Below are 22,778 nucleotides of genomic sequence, written 5' to 3' on the forward strand. Positions count from 1 at the left end.
ATCTCTCTCTTGCCCCCTCTTCACAGAGGCAGAGTATAAGTTGCTGCTTATTACCACACTTATACCACAGTTTTCTTCTGGAAAAAACGAGAAACAGAAAAATTTTCTTGTTCCCATTTGTCTCTTAAAAATAGAAGAAAAAAAAAAGCAGAAAAATGAAAAATAAACGGAGAGCCTCTTATGTTTCTTATCGTTGGTTGACCTCACTCACTTATGCACATATGTATGTATAATTCCAAACAACCTAGAATTTGCTCACGTGGTACCAATCCAAAATATTCTGGTTTTAGGTTTTTTTCCACCTTAGTCCATCTGGACTTTTGATGTCCTGATGATCCTTTCAGAAAATATTATTGCCTTAATACAAAGGCCTAATTAATTAATTTGTTCTTTCACCTGAAACATCTGATGCTTTTTATCTAACAATTACTTTATGTTTGAATATTTATCATGAGAACATTCTCTGCTCTTTTTAAATCCTGTTGAAACTACTTCCTGCCCTTCAAGGATGCTTCGAACGACTTGAATGTGCTACGAAAACTTGGTTACTAAGTGAGCACAGGGAAATGACTCCACTCATTGTTCCTGCTAGAACTGCGTATTTGCGTTCGCATTTTTTAATGGACTTGCGAATATGTTCTACTGCGGTTAAGGGTTAGGAAACAAGACATGCGTGAGTTGATGGGGCAGGCTGAAGACACGAGTCTACGGAGGCCGGCATCACCTGATAAAGAAAACAGCTGCTCTCCATCCCCTCCTCTTGTTTTTTACACGCAGGATAAGGCGTTCACCATCTGCACGTCAGGCCTCAAAAAGTACCTCCCTTGCAGTTTTGCTGGAACCCCTATTCCTTAGCTTAGAACCAGAGGGGGCGGGAAAGGGCCGCTGTCACTCAACCCCGCTGGCCAATAAGAGGGGGACTATCCCCGCCTCCTTCCCAGGGAGTGATTGAGAGCATGCGCAGTGGGCGTTCCAGCGCCGCCACCCATCAGCTGAGGCTCGTAGCTGGCGACTCTGGGGCCCTTGTGTGGCCGGGGCCGAAGAAGGAGAAGGAAGCCGAGGAGGTCGGGGTAAGAGGAGTCTCTGGAGGGGGTGTCCCTGGCTGGGCGCCCCGAAAGCGCGTGTCCCCGTGGCTGCCTCGCCACCTTGTTTGAGCGCGTTGTCAGGTGGCCGCCGCCCTGCGCTTCGCTGCAGGCTTTCGGGAGTCGGAGGGCCGGCGCTGCCTCAGCGCCGGGAGCGCCCTCCTCCCCACGTTCCCCGGGCCGGCGCGGGTGCGCGGTGCGGTCCGGCTGGTGCCGCCGGCCCAGTCAGCCCGGCCCGCCCTGCGCCGGCTGCGCCGCAGCCTCGCCGCCTCCCCCGGCCGCCCCGGCCGCGCTCGCTCAGGCGCACCGGCGGGCTGAGCGCTCCGGGGCGGGGCTGGAGCCCGAGCCGCTCCGGCCCAGCTCAGGAAAACAGCTTCTGCCTCAGGCTGGGCACGAATTGACCTCTTCCTCTTTTTAACGCACGGATTTAGAAAACGCGCTTTAAAGTTCTCCTCCCGAATATAGAAGAACTGAAGATATATATTTCTATAGTAGAGGAACCGTACACGTTTATTCGGAGGCTCATCGTAGTTGGTTTTGTTTGGCCTGGAGACTTTGACACACTACCTTTCTTTGATCTTTTCAGTACCTGTCCTTAGTTGGTTTGCATAAAGCCCTTTATAGATACATAAAATATTCCAAGATGCCTCCCCACCTCACCCCACCCCTCTTGTTTTTTAGGTTGTTACTTTCTTTAAATTCAGACAAAAAGAAAAAAAAAAATGCCTTTCCCGTCAAATGCTATATATTTTTTTACTCTCAAGTTTCTTACATTTGCTTGGTTCTTAGAGACATACATTAATTTTTGTTTAATTCAGATCAACAGATTCTGACCATAATTATATATAATTTAAAGTTTGCTCGGGTTCTGGAAGAAAAGGAAATGATTATGAAATGCTGTGCTGTTTAGTAATATTGGGGGTGGACGTTTCTTCTGAGGCTGGCCTGGTCATCCCCCCAGGGCAGAGACTGATAGTAGTGTTCAGCTGTGTCTTGTGATGTGGACAGGCCTCTGCTTTGCAGGCCACTTTGAGAAGGTTGTCTCAGACTTGTGACTAGTTAAGAATTATGCTCTAGTTTCAGAGTTAATATTGATACCATGTGAGCTCATTAACATCTACATTTTTCTTCAGATATTTTACTTCTGCTGCTCCCCATCTCAAAGTCAATCTTAATTTTGGTTATGATCTCACACTTTAGCCAGGTGCTGCTGGGTGAGAAATTGTATAAAACACCTGCAATAAGTCTGAATAAGATTTGCCATAATTCTATTTAATTTGAAAGTTTAGTGTGTGTGAAAGGGTGAAAAATAATTCTCGGTATTGTGGACTAAACCCAAATGGTATGATAGTTTAATGGATGGAGGAGCTGAGCTAATGAATGCAGTTAATGTAGTTTATGTAGAGAATGCTCACGTCTGTTAGGAGAGTGATCACCGTCACATTAGTGGAACATCTTCTATGTCCCCGGCACTGTGGATTCTACAAGAAGATAGCCTTAGATTAATCTCCAAAATATATAAACAGCTCATGAAGCTCAATATTAAAAAAACAAACAACCCAATCAAAAAATGGGCAGAAGACCTAAATAGACCTTTCTCCAAAGAAGACATACAGTTGGCCAAGAGGCACATGAAAAGCTGCTCAGCATTACTAATCATTAGAGAGATGCAAATCAAAACTACAATGAGGTATTACCTCACACCGGTTAGAATGGGCATCGTGAGAAAATCTACAAACAGTAAATGCTGGAGAGGGTGTGGAGAAAAGGGAACCCTCTTGCACTGTTGGTGGGAATGTAAATTGATACAGTCACTATGGAGAACAGTATGGAGGTTCCTTAAAAAATTAAAAATAGAATTATCATATGACCCAGTAATCCCACTACTGGGCATATATCCAGAGAAACCATAATTCAAAAGACACATGCACCCCAGTGTTCATTGCAGCACTATTTACAATAGCCAGGTCATGGAAGCAACCTAAATGCCCATTGACAGATGAATGGATAAAGAAGATGTGGTGCAGATATACAATGGAATATTACTCAGCCGTAAAAAGGAACGAAATTGGGTTATTTGTAGAGATGTGGATGGACTTAGAGACTGTCATACAGAGTGAAGTCAGTCAGAGAAAAACAAATATCGTATAGTAACACATATATGTGGAGTCTAGAAAAATGGTACAGATGAACTGGTTTGCAAGGCAGAAATAGAGACACAGATATAGAGAACAAATGTATGTACACCAAGGAGGAAAGCAGGGGTGGTGATGGTGGTGGTGGGATGAATTGGAAGATTGGGATTGACATATATACACTAATATGTATAAAATAGATAACTAATAAGAACCTGCTGTATAAAAAAAAAGATAACATTCAAAAAAAAACAAGAAGATAGCCTTGTCTCTCTCATGTTTATGTTCCAGAGATAGGGATAGATAATAAATGATATACTAACTAGATCATTTTAAATGGTGATTAGTACTATGATGCAGTAGGTTAGATCAGCAGAGTGACAGAGTGGTGACTTCTCACTTCAAATCAAAGTGAATATAGAATGCGTCTCTAGCACGTGATGAGACTTTGCTGGGGAAGAGGAGCAAGTCACATGGAGATCATGGGAAGAGCCCTTCAGGGAGAGGAAATGGCACCAAGCAATAGTCCAAGGCAGCGATAAGCCTGGGACATCCTGGTTCTGAAAGAAGGCCCTGGAGTTCACTGTCTTGGAAATGGTAATATTTACCCTCAGACTGGGTGTGTGTTCTTAAGAAATAGGTACATTTATTCATTCTACAAATATTTATTAAGCACCTATTGTATATCCAGATACTGAGAGTAGAGCAGTCCACAAAATAGACCAAAAAAACAAACAAAACCAAAACTGAAAAAAACCCTGCCCTTCAGGGAACTTACCATTTTGGAGCACAGGGTGGAGGGAAGTCCTGTGCTTCATGCTGGTGCTCACCATTAAGAAAGTGAAACTGACTATTTCTGTTGCTTTATCCACACAGGATTTATAGAGCATGAGATTTATGTTAATGGGAATCTTAAGGATTCTACACTGTGTCCAGTAGTTAACTAGGGGTAATGTTTGACACTCAAGATTTCTTTTTAAAATTCCCTTTGTTCTTTGATCTGTGCTCTTTAGAAACAGTCTTGAGAAGATTCTCCGTATGAGTATTGCACCTTGATCCTCTCTTCCTGTCTTTCTCTTTATAGTGTTTATATATTCTCATAGCAAGCTAATTATTGAGATATTTGGTGAGCACTGTTCAATAGAACTTTCTGCTGTGATGGAAATGTTCCATACGTGAGCTATCCAAGCCAGTGGCCACACATGTGATATCTGAACACTTGATAGTGCAGGTATAGATAATGAGTTACTGTTATTCTGAGCAATACAACTAGGAATTCTGAATGGGCTTTCAAAAGTATACAGCAAAAGTACTTTAGTGCATCTTAGCTCTGGGCTAGGTGCTGGAGACTGATGTGGATAGCAGACATCAGAATAACTTGGTTGATGTAGCCTGTGTGCAAAGATCGTACACTGCTAAGTCAGTTTATAGTTAGCTGTCTATTTATCTGTTTATATACATATATTTTAAAGTATAGTCAGTTATTTGGATCCTTTATTTCTCATATCTCATCATCAGGAGAGCCAACCACTGTTGTCTTTTAGATATCACTGTTAGCAGAATAAGAGAGAAGAGGTGTAAGCTATTCGACAGTGTTACCTTGATCCATGCATGTAGTTATCCCAAGCCTATTTCCTCATCTTCCTTGTGGGTTTAGCGAAACTTCATACAGGGTCTGCAGAAAGGTGATAAATTTGGTTTTTCTAAATTGAGTGGGCTCACCTGTCCTTAGTTTTGTTATACAGGGAAGCAACAATATGGTTTTGTGTTTTCAAAACATAGACTCTAAGATTTAGTTTCAAATTTTAGCTCTTTTCTTACATTAAACATGTTGCTTTTTCTCATTATGCTTCAGTTTCTTCATTTGAAAAATCATAATTATTGTTGTACCTACCTCATAAGCTTGGTGGAAGAATCAACTAAGAAAATACATGTGAAAGTCCTAAACACAATGCTTAGGAAATAATAAGTTAGCTATAGTTAATCCTGTTGAATTTTTCTTTCTCTTCCATCATTCACAATTTCTTTTCATTCTTCGTTCAGCACTAAGCTGAGGGAATCACCATTGCACCCCTTCTCTAAGGAAATGCCAACCAGTCCAACAGTGGCAGCTCTTTGGATGAATGAAGCTTAGTTATCTCACCAGCAGGAACTTTCTCAGATTTAGGCGCTTGAGTAAAGGGATGAGGAAAACTGGTAGTTTGTAGCTGATTGGTTGATTCTCTAAAGGGGGGAAAAGGAGACCATAAAAGAAAACAGGAGAAGACTTAGACCAGACTTGTTGAGTTTTGAGGGTTGAGGGAAATGCTACAATACTAAGTGGCAATCAACAGGACTGATACTCCCTCTTTGGGGGAGAGAGCAGGCCTCAGCTAATCGTGTGGTTGTGTGGTCCTGATGCAAGTGATCTGATCTGTTGATGCTGGTCCTGTAGATGCAAGAGTGGATCTTTACCTTTCTTCTGTTTAGAGTGGGAAAGTTCTTGGTCCCTGGATGTGCAGTATCTTATTTGGATCCTGGCAGCAGGCCCAAATGCTAAGTGTCTTCCCCAAAGTAGAGATTTCCTGTTGCCAGTTCCACTGGCAGCTAAAAAGGCAGTTGGCGAGTTCCTATAGCTTCAAAGGCATATAGACACTAAAGAGAGTTAAGAGTGTGACTCGGAGACGTGGATGTGAGACTCATTTGTGTGTAGGTGTATTTGTGTATGTAGATGGAAGAGCACCCCTAAGAGAGTACATAAATAAGAAAGAGGAACACTTCCTCATACAGTGTGTTTGTGTGAGCTAGATTTCAACCCTAGTAGGATCGTCAAATTTGTACTTGTAACCTCCCAGATCGACAATTTGGAAAGTGTAAGCCAGTAACTTAAAAAATGCAATTATGTGGGCTTCCCTGGTGGCGCAGTGGTTGAGAATCTGCCTGCCAATGCAGGGGACGCGGGTTCGAGCCCTGGTCTGGGAAGATCCCACATGCCGCGGAGCAACTCGGCCCGTGAGCCACAATTACTGAGCCTGCGCGTCTGGAGCCTGTGCTCGGCAACGAGAGGCCGCGATAGTGAGAGGCCCGCGCACCGCGATGAAGAGTGGCCCCCGCTTGCCACAACTAGAGAAAGCCTTCGCACAGAAACGAAGACCCAACACAGCCATACCATACATACATACATACATAAATAAAAAGAATGTAAGCAGACAAGAATAGCATTAAAAAAAAAAAATGCAATTATGTGACTTTTCTTTTATGTTATTTAGGTGACTGCTTAGAAAACTGCACAGCCCACCAACAGCTGATGAAATTAGGGAACAAGCAAATCAACTATGTCTTACACTCCAGGAATTGGTGGTGACCCCGCCCAGCTGGCCCAGCTTATTTCTTCCAACATCCAGAAGATCACACAATGTTGTGAGTTGAGTTTTTAAATTGACTTCATTGTTTGTTTTCAGTTCTTCTTTGAAACTTGGTGGAGATTCAAAAAAGGACAATTAGTGTTCCTCCAAGAGCAGATTTTAAAAGGCTAGACCTCTTTAGAGTAAAGATAAGGAGTAATTATATTAGAAGAGATAACACTTAACTGCATTTTTTGTAGAGTGTAAGGCACCTGGTAAACATTCATTAATGAAAGAAAGATTTAAAAGGATAGATACTTAGGTTTGCATTAAAACTATCTGGTTCTAGATGAGATAAATGAGATCTGATGAAATCTCATAGGTTTGGCACTGTCAAGCACTATCAGTACTCCTCAGAATATATATATGAAATTAAAATCCCTGTAGCAGATTTGAACCTATAGAGTTTTTTAGTTTTTCTTTCTGAATCACAGCTAATCATATACCTAGATTATTCCGGTCATTTTGCGATCAGTATTTTGGCCCTCTGGGCATGCCTGAACTCTTTCAGAGTGTGTTAATATGTATAGTTTTATTCTTCAGCCTACTTCATTAAGGCTACTCTCTTTACCAGAATGCTAACACACTGTGGAACATCTGAAATGTTTTCAGATGACCAACTGTGTTTCTTTAATCATTAACTTCCCAACAGTTATTACTCTGCCTGAATGACTGAAATGAGATATCAGTGTGTTTTGGAGGCAGAGGGAGTAAAACTAGATTATAGATAGTTCTAAGAAAGTGCTGCTCTGCACAGCAGTGTAGGATAACCCTTATCCTGATTTGGGGCAGCTCCTGTTTTCTTAGGCTGTCCTTGGAGGAGCAAGGAGGGGGATAGCGTAGAGGTATCACTTTGTCCCCAGTAGGGTCTAAAGGATTGGTACGTCAAGGATTGTTGCAGTTTGTCCTGGGGCACCAGCGTTGGCTGGCTCCACCTTGCTCTTCCGGCTTCAGATCTGTTCCCATGGTATCCAAAAGGGCCTCTCCTTTTTGTGGCTCCCTTGCTGCTGATTAGAAATAGTGCTAGTCTGCCTCAGGCTACTTGTGTGAAAATTGTAATTTTAATTTGCACGTGTGGAAAATCAGGACCTTTATCCAAGAAAGGAGGGCAGGAGGTCTTTTTCTGTAGGATAGGGCAGGTGTCCTGTGTTTGGGAAAGCTAAACGGTGTCAGGAATTCTGGGAAGAAGATGAAGAATGACTGTAGTGCATGGAGATTACAGAAGCCGTGTGCAGTTAGTGGTGTGAAAGATACATGGATTGGAGATGGTGTGTGAGCTTGAACTGGAAGGAAGGAAGCATTAACTTCAGTCAGGTCACGCTCTCTCAGAAAGAGATCAGTTCATGAGACCAGCCAGATGATATGAGGTAGATTGGACCACAGTACAAGTGATGAGGGAGAAGCTGCCTTAGCTTAGGTGGTTCTCTGAAGTGGAAGAGAAGGGGCTGGTAGTGAGAAAATACTGGGAAAGAGCATTTATATGGAGGCCACAGCTGGTATTCTTAAAAAGCAGTCCAGAGCTTAGGGTGTTCAGAAAATAGGAAAAAAAAGGAAAAATCCACTGTGGCCGAAGCACAGCACTTGAGGCAAGAGTGGCAGGAGATGAAGTCAGAGAGGAGGCCAATCAGGTCACCTAAAACCTTGGAGGCCATGTGGAGCTTAAATTTCGTTCTCAGAGGCAGGGAAGAGACACAATCAGATCTGCACTTTGAAAAGATTACTTTGGCTGCTGCTTAGAAAATAGACTTTGAAGAAATAGAAGGAGAACACAAAGGCCATGGCAGGGCTCTGATGAGAGAGATGTTGGCTTGCACCAGGGTGGTAGCAAGGGAGATGGAGAGAAGTGATGGATGTACTGTGGAGGCACAGACAGCAGGACTTGCTGATGCATGGGGGTGGGGTGAGAGGGAGAGGGGAGACCAGGATGACTTCATGGTTTTTGCTTTGAGCAACCAAGTGGATGGTGGTGAGTATGTACTAAGATGGGAAGAACTACAGTTCAGGAGATGTGGGGAGAGTTTTGTTTTGGCCAAGTATATTTTGAGGCGTCTTTTAAACATCTAAGTGGAGATGTCAAACATCTAGTTTAGATATATGAATTTGGAGATCAGAGTGTCATCAGAATATAAATGGTATTTAAAACCATAGGTCTAAAATAATCACAGAGGAGTGAGTAGAGTTCAGAGAAGAGTGTTGGAGCATTTAAAAAAGTGTAGAAGTCAGGAAAGCAGGGAGAAAACACCATAGTCGGAAGGAGTGACCAGTGAGGTAAGAAGAAAATCAGGCTCTGCTGGGTTTCCAGAAATTCAAAGAGTGTTTCAAGAATGAGTGAGGCATCATGTGTCTAATGCTGCCAACAGACTGAATGAGATGAAAGCAGAGAATGGGATCTGGCAAACTGGTGTCTTTGAAAGAATAAATCCCTGGATATATTCTAGGGATGCAAAGCTGGTTCAATGACCACAAATCAGGCCATGTGATATACATACACCACATTAACAAAATGAAGGATAAAAATCATATGATCATTTCAATAGACACAGAAAAAACATTTGGCAAAATTTAACATTCATTTATGATAAAAATTCTCAACAAAATGGGTATAGAGGGAACATACTTCAACATAATAACAGCCATATGTGACGGGCCTGCAGCTAATATCATATTCAGTGGTGAACAGCTAAAAGCTTTTCCTCTAAGATCAGGAACAAGATAAGGACGCCCATTATTGCCACTTTCGTTCAGAAATATTGGAAGTCCTAGACAGAGCATTTAGGCAAGAAAAATAAATAAAAGGCATCCAAACTGGAAAGGAAGAAGTAAAACTGTCACAATTTGTAGAGGACATGATATTATATGGAAAACCCTGAAGACTCCATCAGAAAACTGGTAGAACTAATAAACAAATTTAGTAATGTTGCAGGTTACAAAATCAGTACTCAAAATCTGTTGTGTTTCTGTACACTAATAACAAACTATCAGAAAGAGAAATTAAGAAAATCCCATTTATAATTGTATCAGAAAGCAATAAATTTAACCAAGGTTGTATACTGAAAACTATCAGACATTAAGGAAAGAAATTGAAGGAGACACAAAAAAATGAAAAGATATTCCATGCTCATGGATCAGAAGAATTAATATTATGTCCATACTACCCACAGCAATTTACAAATTCAGTGCAATCCCTATCAAAATTACAATGGTATTTTCCACAGAATAAACAGTCTTAAAATTTGTATGGAACTGCAAAAGACCCTGAATAGCCAAAGCAATCTTGAGGAAAAAGAACAAAGCTGGAGTCATCACCCTCTCTGTTTTTAAAGTCTATTACAAAGCTATAGCAATTAAAATAGTATGGTGTTGGCATTAAAGACAGACGCATAGATCAATGAAACAGAATAGAGAGCCCAGAAATAAACCCATGTATATATCATCAGTTAATTTACAGCAAAGCCAAGAATATACAATAGAAAAAGGACAGTCTCTTCAATAAATCGTGTTGGGAAAACTGGACAGCCACATGGAAAAGAATGAAACGGGACCACTGTCTTACACTATACACAAAATTAACTCAAAATGGATTAGACTTGAACATAAGACCTGAAACCATACAACTCCTAGAAGAAAACATAGGTGGTAAGCTCCTTGACATAGATCTTGGCAATGATTTTTTGAATCTGATAACAAAAGTGAAAGCAACAAAAGCAAAAATAAACAAGTAGGACTACATCAAACTAAAAAGTTTCTGCACAGCAAAGGAAATCAAAAAGACAAGAAATAACAGGTTCAGTGAGGATGTGGAGAAAAGGGAACCCTTGTGCACTGTCGTTGGGAATGTAAATTGGTTCAGCCACTATGGAAAACAGTGTTGGAGATTCCTCAAAAAATTAAAAGTAGAATTACCATACAATTCAGCAGTATTCTTTCTGGGTTTTTATCCAAAGAAAACAAAAATACTAGTTTGAAAATGTATCTGCACTCCCATGTTCATTACAGCATTATTTACAATAGCCAAGATATGGAAGCAACCTAAGAGTTCATGGATAGACGAATGGATAAGGAAGATGTGGTGGGTGGGTGGGTGGATGGATGGATGGATGGATAGATAGATAGATATACACAATGGAATATTATTCAGCCATTAAAAGAAAAAGAATGAAATCTTGCCATTTGCGATAACATGATTAGACCTCAAGGGCATTGTGTTACATGAAATAAGTCAGAGAAAGGCAAATACCATATGATCTTTCTTATACGTGGAATCTAAAAAAAACCCCAGACCAGAAAAACTAAGTTCATAGGTATGGAGATTGGTGGTTGTCAGGGGTAGGGGGTGGGAGAAATGGGTGAAGGGGGGGGTCAAAAGGTAAAAATACATATATTTTAACTAAAAAAAAAAAGATGGTTCACAAATTTTGATAATTCAAAAAAAGAAAAAAAAAGAAAGGTGGTTTCCTATCCACGTTCCAAGTGTAGATGGAGAGAAGGAGGCAGAAGGACCGACCTCTTCCATTTAAAGAGACTTCCTAGCATCCTACTCACCTCTGCATATATTATTGACCAGAATTTAGACAGTCACATGGCTACACCCACTGCTAGGAAAGCTGAAAGCATCTTTTAGCTGGATTGCAATGTGCTCACTAAAAATGGGGACTGCTCCACTTGAGAGAGAAAGGAGAAATCAGTATTTAGGAGGCAACTAGTAGATGCTACCATGGAAATAGAAAGAGGGTGAAAGAAAAGGTGCATTTTTTCCACTACAAAAGAGAGATTCTAGTGAGAGTATACTTGCAAAAGAATTGTCTTTGAAGGTGAGAGGCGATGGGAAATAGACCACTAATGAGTGGTTTGCCTTTTATCTACTGTACAGATTTGGTGCAGAGTGTGATGGGTAAAGATGGAAAGTTTCTGTCTGAGTGTTTCTAAATAGGAGGCAAAGGCATCAGATAGAGAATGGAAGGGAAAGTTGTTAGAAATTTATGGAAAGAAGAGAAGGTGCATTACTTGTAGTTTTGACAGTTGAGAGAATGGATGTACAAGGGAAGCAGAGAAGCGTTGTGTGGCAGTTTGAGTACTCGTTTGAGGTTTGGGTTCATGAATTTAGTGAAACCAGTCATCATGGTGTATATTTTTAATTCTAAGATTCAATGTTTAAATGATGGGAAGTTTAGATTTCGGTAGAGCAAGTTATTGCTAAAAATCTAACCTACCATCCAGTGTGCATTACTGATAAGGGCTATGCAGAAATCACGTGGAAGTGAAAGGGAGAAGTGTGAAATTTCAGTTCACTTTTTTCTACATCTGGTAATGCTAATAATACTGGATGTGATTGAATAAGATGGTACTTTGCACCACATTAGGTGCTTCTCTTCACACTGCATTTGCATCTTTTGAATTTGTGTCAGTACAACTTAACTAATTTTATAAAAGAAATCTAAAGAGAAGGTGCTGTAAGTAAGGTAATCCCCTTGTACTTAGAATATGTGCATCTGTTCAACTAAAGCTAAAGTCTTCCTGAGTACTGCAGTGGGAAAAGTTTATTTTCATTTTAGCTTTGATTAAGATCAACAAAAACTTGTAAAATATTGAGTTGTATGGTTTAATTTATACCAAAAATAGCAATCAAAAGACTTCTGATTGTTGGAGGAACCCAAGAATAACATTTAGTAAGACTGGAATTTTGTGAGTTTTTAAAATAGTATTCTGGCAGTTCTGTTTTTCAAAGAGTAGGATAGATGAAACAAAATGTTTTTAAACTTAAGTGGGTTGTTTTTCCTGTTAAACTACTTTTTGTTAAAAAAGTAACCTATAGTCTTATTGATTTGCTTTACTTGTGAAGTATTTAAACCACATTACAATAATGTAATTTATATTAAACATAAAATATTTAAATACTATAAATACATAAATGTAAAAAATATTAGACAGAAATAAAATTGTATTAAATAATATCACTTTCTAAGTATAAGTAGTAAACAGATGTTGTAAATTAGAACTTTATTAGAGATTTCTCTGTGGAGCATTTAAAATGGTTAAGAAACTATTTTTATCCTAGGGGAGAAAGTGTTCTGTTGACTCTGAGTCAGCAAGGTGTCTGTGCTCCATCCTTTGCCCGGGCATTGACAGTATTCTCTGTCACTGGCCCTAACACAGCATTAAATCTTTCTCAAACCAGTGCTCCAGGCAACCATTCCCAGTAGACTGGAGTCGACATCTAAATAAAACCGATTGTCATCCAAGGTCTAGAAGATCATAGTGCATCAAAGACATGCTTAGATTTAGTTCTCAAACTTCAGATTTAGTTCTCAAGGTTTTTTTTTAAAAAGTACCATTTTCATTAGCAGTATGTGGAAAGGAGATATACACTCATTTACCTTTTTTTTTTTTTTAACATATTTACTGGAGTATAATTGCTTTAGAATGTTGTGTTGGTTTCTGCTGTATAACAGAGTGAATCAGCTATATGTATACATATATCCCCATATCCCCTTCATTTACCCTTTAACATCTGTCTGTATTTTCTTTGAGACAGGCTCTTACCTGTGACATATAGGACAAGGATAAGCAAGCCTCTGTGGGTTGAAAATGCTGAGTCTATTATATGAGGTGAACCAGAGTAGGGTATTTCACAGGGGCCCTTCATCCTGGAACAAACACACACAATACAGAAGAATGGATTCGGGACACACGGAACACACAGAAAGAACTCATGTTTTTGAAAGAAGCAGTTAAATATATTGAAATCCATCACATAATTAAACATTGGGTTTTTTTAACTTTAAAAATATAGAAGTATATTATATATATTGAGTTGTATACCAATTATTAGTATATAGCTCCATGAGTTATGTTACAACACCACACATGTCAGGAAATGGAATATTACCAGCCCTCTGAAGCCCTTCTCATGCTTAGAGCTCCCTCCATACTCTCCAGAGGTAGCCAGTGTCCCGACTTCTAATGTCATTGATTAATGTTCCTAGTTTTTAACTTTATCTAATGGAATCAAGAAATGTGTTTTATATTGAAGTTCTTTCTCCCATTAGGTTTGTGCAGTTCATCTGTGTTGTTGCAGGTAGCTGTCAGTCATTTGTTTTAATTACTGTATTCAAGTATACCACATCTAGTTATTCTTTCTACTGTTGGTGGACATTTGGAGTGTTTTTGTATTTTTGCTTTGTTTGGTTTTGTTTTTTGCTTTTATGGACAATGCTGAACATTCTTGTATGTTCTTTTATTTCATATGTCTATCTAGGAATTGTGTTGCTGGGTCATAGGATATGTGTATGTTCAGTTGTAGTAGATAGAGGTAAACAGTTACCTAAAGTAGTGGTTCCAGATTGTACTCCCACCAGCCAGGGGATCAGAGTTTGTGTTGCTCCAAATCCTTGCCAACATTTGGCATTTATAGTCTTAAATTTTACTCATTTTAGCCACAGTTGTGTCCCACTGTGATGTATATTGCAATTCCCTGATTAGAATCAGACTTTCAGAATGTAGCTGAGCTGAGAAAATCAATGGGACAATAGGAAAAGTCTCTTAATTAGGCAAGCTGTATGTGCGTGCTTGCACGTTTCCTGAAATCACATCCAACAGCAGTGTGGCCTGAGTAAGCTGTTTTACCTTCCAAGACATGATATTCTTACGTATTTTTTCTGTGGGCCGGATTATGGTCTGTTCCAACTTTAACAGGCTATAATTTTAACCAAGTTAAAGTTGTAAAAAATCCTGAAAGCTCTTCTAACATATGCAGGATTATTCTCTTTGTTATTAAGAAACCAGTTGCCATATCTGGACCCATCGTGCATGCTTTTAAACTCCCGTAATGAAAACAGTCATTCACAAGTTAGCCACAAGTGGAGTTCCACTAAGAGTTACATATCTAAGTATTAGGAGGTGGGAGAGTTGCAGTCACAAGGGATTCTGGAGTGAATCATGTCAGAAGTAACTAAGTTATGAATTGCAGGAAATTGATAGAAATAACCACAGCTGACCATGAAACACAGTCATTGAGATAAAATTTTCCCATACGTACATATTACAGTAAATCTTACCAGTGCTAATGAGAACTCTGGCATTTGAGTATTGGTTTAAAGAATAATGTAAAAGAGGGCTTCGTTGGTGGCGCAGTGGTTAAGAATCTGCCTGCCAATGCAGGGGACATGGGTTCGAGCCCTGATCCGGGAAGATCCCACGTGCCGCGGAGCAGCTAAGCCCGTGTGCCACAACTACTGAGCCTGTGCTCTAGAGCCCACGAGCCACATCTACTGAGCCCGCATGACATAACTACTGAGGCCCGCGCGCCTAGAGCCCATGCTCCGCAGCAAGAGAAGTCACTGCAATGAGAAGCCCGCGCACTGCAACGAAGAGTAGCCTCCGCCCGCAGCAACTAGAGAAAACCCGTGTGCAGCAGTGAAGACCCAATGCAGCCAAAATAAATAAATAAAATTTATTTTAAAAAAAAGAATAATCTAAAAAACGAAGATAGAGAGTGGCTAAAAGCTAACCTTTGGAAAATGAACCCAATAAATCCATTGGTAACTTTATAAAGTATACTCAGCGGAATGTGTAAGTGCAGAAGTTTTCTGCTTTTTAGCAGAAATATGCATGATATGTCATATGTGCTTATGTGTGTGTTCTGGAAGATTTGAGAAGTCAGAACATTTTAGGTGGGCTTAAAATGTGTGAACTTAAGCCCATGTTATAAAGGTTAAGAGAAGGTGACTGAAAAAGGTCTGTGTTGAATCTTCATTGTTTTATTTTTTATCATTTATCTCCTATAGATTAAAGCTGTTGGTCCAACACAGACTTGTTTAGATTTGAAGTAAATATTATTGGTTTCTCTGTGTTGCAATTAGCTTCTCATTCTGTGTGCGTCCTTTTCTTGTTTATTAGGCAGGATCAGTGCTTGGCTCTTGTCCCTGTAAGGTCCTTAGGACTTTGAGATGAAACATAAAATCTCTACAAAAGCTTGAGCCCTTTTGTTGTTACACTTTTGAGAATGAATGCAGTTCTTTTAACTACAGTCTGGTGAAAGGGACACTAGTTTTGCACCTTAACACATGACTGCAGAAAAGGGAAGCTAGTATCATTGAGTTCTCCTTTTTGGTTGCCGGGGCAAATTTTCTTTAAAAAAAGAACTCCAGTCCTGAAAAGTTAATGAATTGACTGGAACTGTGTATTTACCCAGGAATTGGAGGTGTTACCTTTTGTTTCCTGGGGTGGTCTGGTGGGTAGGCAGGCAGTTTACAGAGGGAAAGGAGTTGAAAACGTGTTCTTCTCTCTCTCTCTCCCTCCTCTCCTCCCTCCCCTAAAATGCCCTTTGTTATATCTGCTTCTAACGTCACACATCTGAAAATACGTGGTCGAATTTTTTCCCCTTGAGGAGAAAAGCTTCAATAGCTTTGATTTCATTGTTGTGATTTTCTTCATGTGTAAGGTGTTGACATAGAACAGAGCTAGGAGTGGAAATTAATGTCTTATCCAAGGGAATATGAACAGAGAACAACCATCCTTTCTTCTCTCTGGTGATTTTTCCTACATGACTGAACACGAGTGCTGTTTATGACTGAATGTGAGTGAACATTTTCTGTTTGTTTCATGAACTAAAACTTTAAGATATGCTCCAGGGAGCTCTGTCCCTCACTGCTCCTATATGTGAACCATCTACATGCCTCTGTCCTGAACATGAATTTTCTTACTGTTGGTTCCAACCCCAATCCCTAGTACTGTGTGTCTTTGCTCCCCATTTGCAACCTAAGTGTACATCCTATTGGTTCTCCCTGCAAAATTTGTCCATTTCTTTCCATCTCTGCTGTCACCACCCAGGTCCCAGCTGCTGCTCTTTCTTCTCCGCATGACTGCAGCCTCCGAAATGTTCTCCCTGCTTCCATTCCTGCCTGTCTACAGTCTATTCTCCATACTATAGCCCAGGTGAACAATCAGTCAGACCATGCCATCTCACAGCTGGAAACTCTCCAGTGATTCCCGTGGCACTCACGATCTGATGTAAGTCCCCACCATGCCTCACAACACCCTCCAGATCTGATCCTGCCCCCATTTGCCAACTCCTACCACTCTCCCCTTTGCAGCTGCAAGATTTCAGATTTCAGCCACATTGGCTGCCTTTCTGCTGCTTGAACAGTTGAGCTCCTTCTTACCTCAGGGCCTTTGTGCTTACTTTTCCTCTGCTTCAGACATCTTCCCGAATCTTCACACAGTTGGCTTCTCCTTGGATTTTAGGTCTTAGCCCAGAGGTCACATCCTTAGAGATGTTTTCCCTGACCTATCATTTTTGTTCCTCCACTCATTCTTTTTCTCATTAACCGGTTTGTTTTTGTAATGCCTTTGGTCAGTAAATTAAACTACCACACTTGTCTACTTATTTTCTGCATTCCCTACTAGAATGGCAGCTCCTGAAGAGAAAGGGCTTAATATGCCTTGTTCACAGCTCTGTTTGTATTGTAAGAACAGTGCCTGGCCATGAGTCAGCCCTCAATAAAATTGGAATGAATGACCTCAAGTAGGTTACCCAATGTATCTAAACTACATTTATAACTATTTTCAACAAGTAGGGATAAGTGTGCCTCACATGTAGTAGCCATTATAAATGTTTATTTCTTTTCTTTCCTTTGACCTTATGGCAGCAATCTCCCCTCACTCATTTGGTAATGAGATTGCTGGCTTGTGAATTCTTTTGTATTTCATCTTTATAATTTTTTGTAAGTGCCAGCATTTTTTTTTCCTTAACTACCAGGGTCTGTAATCTCTTCTGTGATTGGGGATCGTACCTTATCGTACCTTTATGCAGAATTAAATCCCTCAAGAGTTTTGCATACAGAGGCTAGTAAGGGTTCATTGGATGATGAAGGATAGACAGAAAGGATAGAATAGAAAATTTCAAAAAAAAGAATGTTGTGATTCCAAGATGTGACACTGGAGGGAAGGAACATGGTTTGATAAGATGGGAAGCTCTCAGAAATCCTGACTGCAATGTAAAATCACCTGAATGAGGAAGAAACAAGTTATATAAAGAAATCTTAGTGCTCGCTTCAGCAGCACATATACTAAAAATGGAACAATACACAGACGATTAGCATAGCCCCTGCACAAGGATGACATGGGGAAAAAAAAAAAGAAGAAAAATCTTAAAGGAAAGGCACGTTACCTTTCTACCTTTCTGTGAGCCCAGTTCTGAAAAAGAAGCAGTTGTTGAATGTGAATAATGGACAGAGAGAGGGGAATGAGAAGGGTACAGAAATCACACTATGATACATTGATACACGCAGCATTTGGAAGTACTAGGAACACTTCTAGGGGGGCTGGGATTGCTGCTTCAAATAATTGAAGGGGTGTCAGGTGGAAGAGGGTCACCCTTCCTTCTGTATGATATTAAGGAGGGCAGTTAAGAAATAAGTAGAAAGAAGTTGCAGCAAATATGAGTGGTCCTTCCAGCAGGGCTTTCTAAGGATGCTGTGGGCTGGTACAAGTTACTCATTCATACAGGTGTTTGAGCTTAGGTCAAACATACTTAACAGGTATCTTTTTACTCATTAGTACTGTTTTTTAACCTTCCTCTCACATAAGCACTGTCAGGGTCCTTGTTATGGACTAAATTTTGTCCCCCCAAAATTCGTATGTTGAAGTCCCAATGCCCAATGTGACTGAATTTGGAGATAGGGCCTTTATAGAGGAAATTAAGGTTAAGTGAGGTCATAAGGGTGGGGCCCTAATCCAGTATGACTGGTGTCCTTACAAGAAGAGGAGAGACACCAGGGCTGCCCAGGCACAGAGAAAAGGCCACATGAGGACACAGTGGGAAGGAGGCCATCTGTAAGCCAAGGAGAAGCCTCAGGAGAAGCCAGCCCCACTGGCACCTTGACCTTAGACTTCCAGCCTCCACCCAGAACTGTGAGAAAATAGAATTCTGTTGTTTAAGCTATCAGTCTGTGGTATTTTGTTATGGCAGACCTCACAAACTAAACACAGCCCTGCATTCCTTGGCATGGTGCACTGGGATTTAAAGTTATGGGAAACCCAGATAATGGTGAAGTTTGCTTTTGAATCCTGAGATTCTACACTTTGTTGTAACTAATTGTATTTCAAAAGTAATGTCCACTACTGTGCTTAGGAAGATATTATTGATCACATGATACAGAATGGGAGAAGAAGTATTTACTTTAACTTCTTTTGACTTTTATGAAAAACTCAAGATTCCGAAAGATGTTTTCATTTACTAAATAGCACGTTAAGAAGAATAGTTAATGGATAATAATATAGAAATACCTTTATTAAACATGCATTAATTATAAGATTTGCTTCCATTTGAAGCGGCCACTGATAATGATCATAAAGATAAGTCAAGACTGACAGTGTGACATCAGTTGTTTTTTCAGCACTTACCTACCAAAATCACTTACCTGTCAGAGTGCTTCTTCTCAATGGCAACCTGAGGAAAACAGCATTAAAGTCAACTTGCGTACTCTTTTATTTAGTAATAAATCTAAATGATTCCAGAAATATTTATACATAATTACATTCTTTCTTTTTTTAATGAAAATAAGATAATACTATACCTTTTTTTTTTTTTTGCTGCTTGCTTTTTCTCTCTTCTATGTTGCTTGCATAATTTGTTATTATATGAATTTGCCATACATCTCAAACCTCTGTGTTTTTTTTGTTTTTGTTTGGGTTTTTTTTGTTTGTTTTTTAGTTGTGAGTTAAGTTTTATTTGGGGCAAAATGAGGACTGTAGCACGGGAGACAGCATTTCAGATAGCTCTGAGAAACTGCTCAGAAGTCAAACCTCTGTTAATGGACATTTTATCCTAAAATTATATGTTTAAAAGTTGAGGAGCTTACCGTTTATGCTGCCTCCCTATTGAATCCTTCCTTCTGAGTTCTGTATAGATAAAATGTGGTGCTTATTATACAATAAAATTTTTCATATATGTTTCCACTCTCTTATTTAAAAATTAATTTAACTATTATTAGATTTTTCCACTATAAATATATTCAGTATGCTCAGTAATTGTATTACAGAGTGGCTTCTCTTATTAAATAAAGTTCGTGGTCAGTTGTGTAACTGCTGCCCAGCTGCCCTGTGATGCTGCCTGTGTGTACAGTTTAGTTGGCTCAATGCTGGTGTGAGAACGGGACAACAAAACTCAGGCTGGGCTGTTTAGTTTTGGTTTCCTGGAATGGTTTTGACAATTCTTGTCCTCATCTCTTTGACACTTTTTTTGTTGTTTTTCACCAATTAGTAAGCAATATTTTTCATTAAAGAGTATATTGCCTTTTATACTTACTCCAGTCTGGGTTTTTTCTTAAAGCAGTTATTAATTGGTTTGCATATTAATTGATTTGGAAGAACCCAACGGTGATACAAAATGGTGTTCTGTAAGTCTTGGGACATTTCCTTTTCGAGTCATCTTTCTTGTTATAGTGTCATTATCATGATCATTATTTGAAGAAACCATTGTTGTAGTAGCATATTACTCATATTGAGTATGGCCACCGACTTCTCTGGAATAGTTTGTTCTTCATCCCATTTAACGTCCCAAGAGAATGCCTGCAGACATCCCCAAGATCCCCTCGTAGCCTGTGGATTATTATTTTTCTACTGGGGAATGTGGAAGCCTTTAGCTAAAAATCCAGCTAAGGCCTGTTTACTTGGGAGTGCTCAGAGCACTGCCTTTCTGCTGGGGTGGGGGAGGAGAGCTGGGCAGGGTGGCCCAGATACATCCAGTGACTTTAGTTGTATAGTATTGCCTGTACACCTTGCTTTACTCAAAAATCTCGTTCTGAAAAAAAAAAAAAAAAAATCGCATTCTGGAAGATATGTAAGTTAGTATCTTTTAGCTCTCTTTACTGTTTACTCTGTGCCTCATATTTGGTATTTTGAATCTGTTTTTTTGTACATTGTTATTTGATCTTCTAGCCAACTCTGTCAGATGAGAAAATTTAGGTTTGAAGTGGTTAAGTCACTTGCTCAAGTTCATATAACTATTATGGAGAGGCTGGCACTTGAACCCAGGACAGTCTGATTCACATAACACTATGCATTTGGATCATGTTTTATATTGTACCAGGTCATTGTGCATTTATGTGCATTCATTCATACCATGAGTATTAAGCATCTGTGATGTGCTAGGCACTGTCTGGATGCCAGAGATACTTCAGTGAATAAAACAAGCAAAATACCTGCCTTTATGGAGCTAACCTTTAGTGAGAGAAGACAGACAGAACATAAATAAATAGTGTATTGGAAGGAGGTGTTAAGTGTTATGAGAAGCAATCTGACAAAAACATAACAGTGGGATCTGATATCCTGGAGAGGGGACTGCATTTCTAAATGGGATACACAGGGAGCCAGGGTAGGCCTTACTGAGGAGATGATAGTTGTACAAGTATTTAAAGGAAGTAAGGGAATGGACCCTTCAGTGTCTGGGGAGAGAATGTTCTAGATGGGGGGGTGGCAGGTACAGGGCCCTGAGGTGGGAGCCTGCCTGGGCGTTGGAGGCATGGGGGAGGGGTGGGTGTGTGCAGAGCACAGAGAGGGGAGAGTAGGGGCTGGTGGGGGGGCTCGGGGGGCCCTTACCGGCTACCGTAAGAACTCAGGCTTCTACTCTGGGTAGAACCAGCCTTTTGAGCATGTAAATAAATGGAAAGTGGATACATAGATAGAATGTGCTCATCTAGTCAGCATTACACTTTATTTTCTCTCTGTATAGTAGAACTCAGAAGGATTCATTTGTAGAGACAGCATAAACGCTTAAGTTCCCCAACTTTTAGACCTGTAAGCTTAGGATAAAAATCTCCATTAACAGAGGTTTGGTTAAATGACGTATGGCACAGTCATATAATAGAGGAAGCACAGTGTTGGGCTTAACTAGAGTTTTGGATTTGTCAAGTGGTTAAGATAAGTGGAGAGAGGGGCTTGAGGATACAAGCGAGAGAGTGAAGATGATGACATTTAAGCTGACTGTGGCGTTTAAATTGGGTCAGGAGGCAAGCGAAGACATGGGGGGAAGGGGAGGTCATGCGAGGGAAAGTGGCCAAGTGGCAGGACCAAAGGATGCTAGGTCCTGGGGGGTCAGAGGCTCGTTGGGGTCAGGGTGCCAGTGGGAGAGAGCTAGACATACAGGAGGTGGTGATTTGTAAGTGGTGTGTGTGAAACCAAGGTTATGGAGGAGTTACGGTTGCTGGTAATGAGAAGGCATTTGGTAAGATCTTGGAGTGTGTGATTACGGGAGGGTGGAGGACAAGATCATTTGGAAAAAAGCGTGCAAAGAAATGAGGCGAGTATGGTGGCAGGATTATCAGCATGGGTATTGAAATCACCAGGAGTTGAGAGAGGATTTGACAGTGACAGTGAGCTAGGAGCTAGCTAAAGCCATCAGCAATTCAAGGGCTGTGGCCTGAGCAATCCAAAATGGCAACAACTGTTAACGGGGCTCATGCTTTCTGTGTGTCTAATCTTTCCTGTCATTTAGTCTTCATTTCTGAATTTGTCTTTCTCTTTTTTTCCCTGAGTTCCTCTACTTTCTGCTTTGCTGCTGCCTATTATCTGGCCATCTTGTCTATGAGCTGTTCTGTGATTTTCCTTTAAAATTGCAATTGCCTCACTGAATTAAAAAAAAAAAATGTGGTGCTATTTTGGGTTATAATTTTCACCTTATCCACTTCTGTGGCAACATTTTTTCCTGCTGCGTTTTCTTTGTAGCGAGTTTTGCTGTTCTTTTCTGCTGTTTTGTATAATCTTTTGCATGGCTGCTCTGTCTGTTCTCTTGGTTGTTGTTCAGTGGAATGAGCTTGCTTTTCCTGGCAGGAGACAGCTGGGAAGGGAGAGGGTGCCCAGGCTGTGCTCTCGGGCTCCTTCCTCTCTGCACTGCCCTGAGGCACTGTTTCTTTCCCCCTCTGCCTCTCAGAACCTAGCCTGGCGTAGGGGAGTTCCCCCTCCAGTCCAGACGTCCCCCCCGTCACTCCATTGGTTCCCCAGTGCATAGCCACTTCTTTCTAAGGCATCCCCCTCCTCTTAGGGAAAGGTGACCCTTTCAGAGATGAGCAGCCTGGGGCCCCGAGCATGGTCCAAGCCTCGGCTCTCCGCCTCGCTCAGCAGAGTGCCTGCTTCCTGTCTGCCCTGCCCCGGTCCCCCTTGGGGGCCACCATCATCTCCTG

General features: G+C 40.6%; 1 protein-coding gene across 3 annotated transcripts in view; it reads left to right on the forward strand.

The window, feature by feature from the left end:
• The first annotated feature begins 936 nt into the window (after positions 1 to 936).
• STX7 (syntaxin 7) overlaps positions 937 to 22,778 on the forward strand; it is a 47,725-nt gene continuing 25,883 nt past the window's right edge. For 2 of the 3 annotated variants that reach the window (XR_014248477.1, XM_082405330.1), the window contains exons 1-2: positions 937 to 1,070; positions 6,466 to 6,616. Coding sequence is in view for 2 of the 3 variants with exons in the window: in XM_082405330.1 (XP_082261456.1) it covers positions 6,532 to 6,616 (85 nt within the window). In the remaining variant the exon portion in view is untranslated. Of the gene's footprint in view, positions 1,071 to 3,651; positions 3,815 to 6,465; positions 6,617 to 22,778 lie in introns of all 3 variants that reach the window. The other variant, XM_082405331.1, reaches the window with a different exon arrangement.

Source organism: Balaenoptera borealis (genome assembly GCF_965194805.1).
Source record: "Balaenoptera borealis genome assembly, chromosome: 9".
Classification (NCBI taxonomy): Eukaryota; Metazoa; Chordata; class Mammalia; order Artiodactyla; family Balaenopteridae; genus Balaenoptera; species Balaenoptera borealis.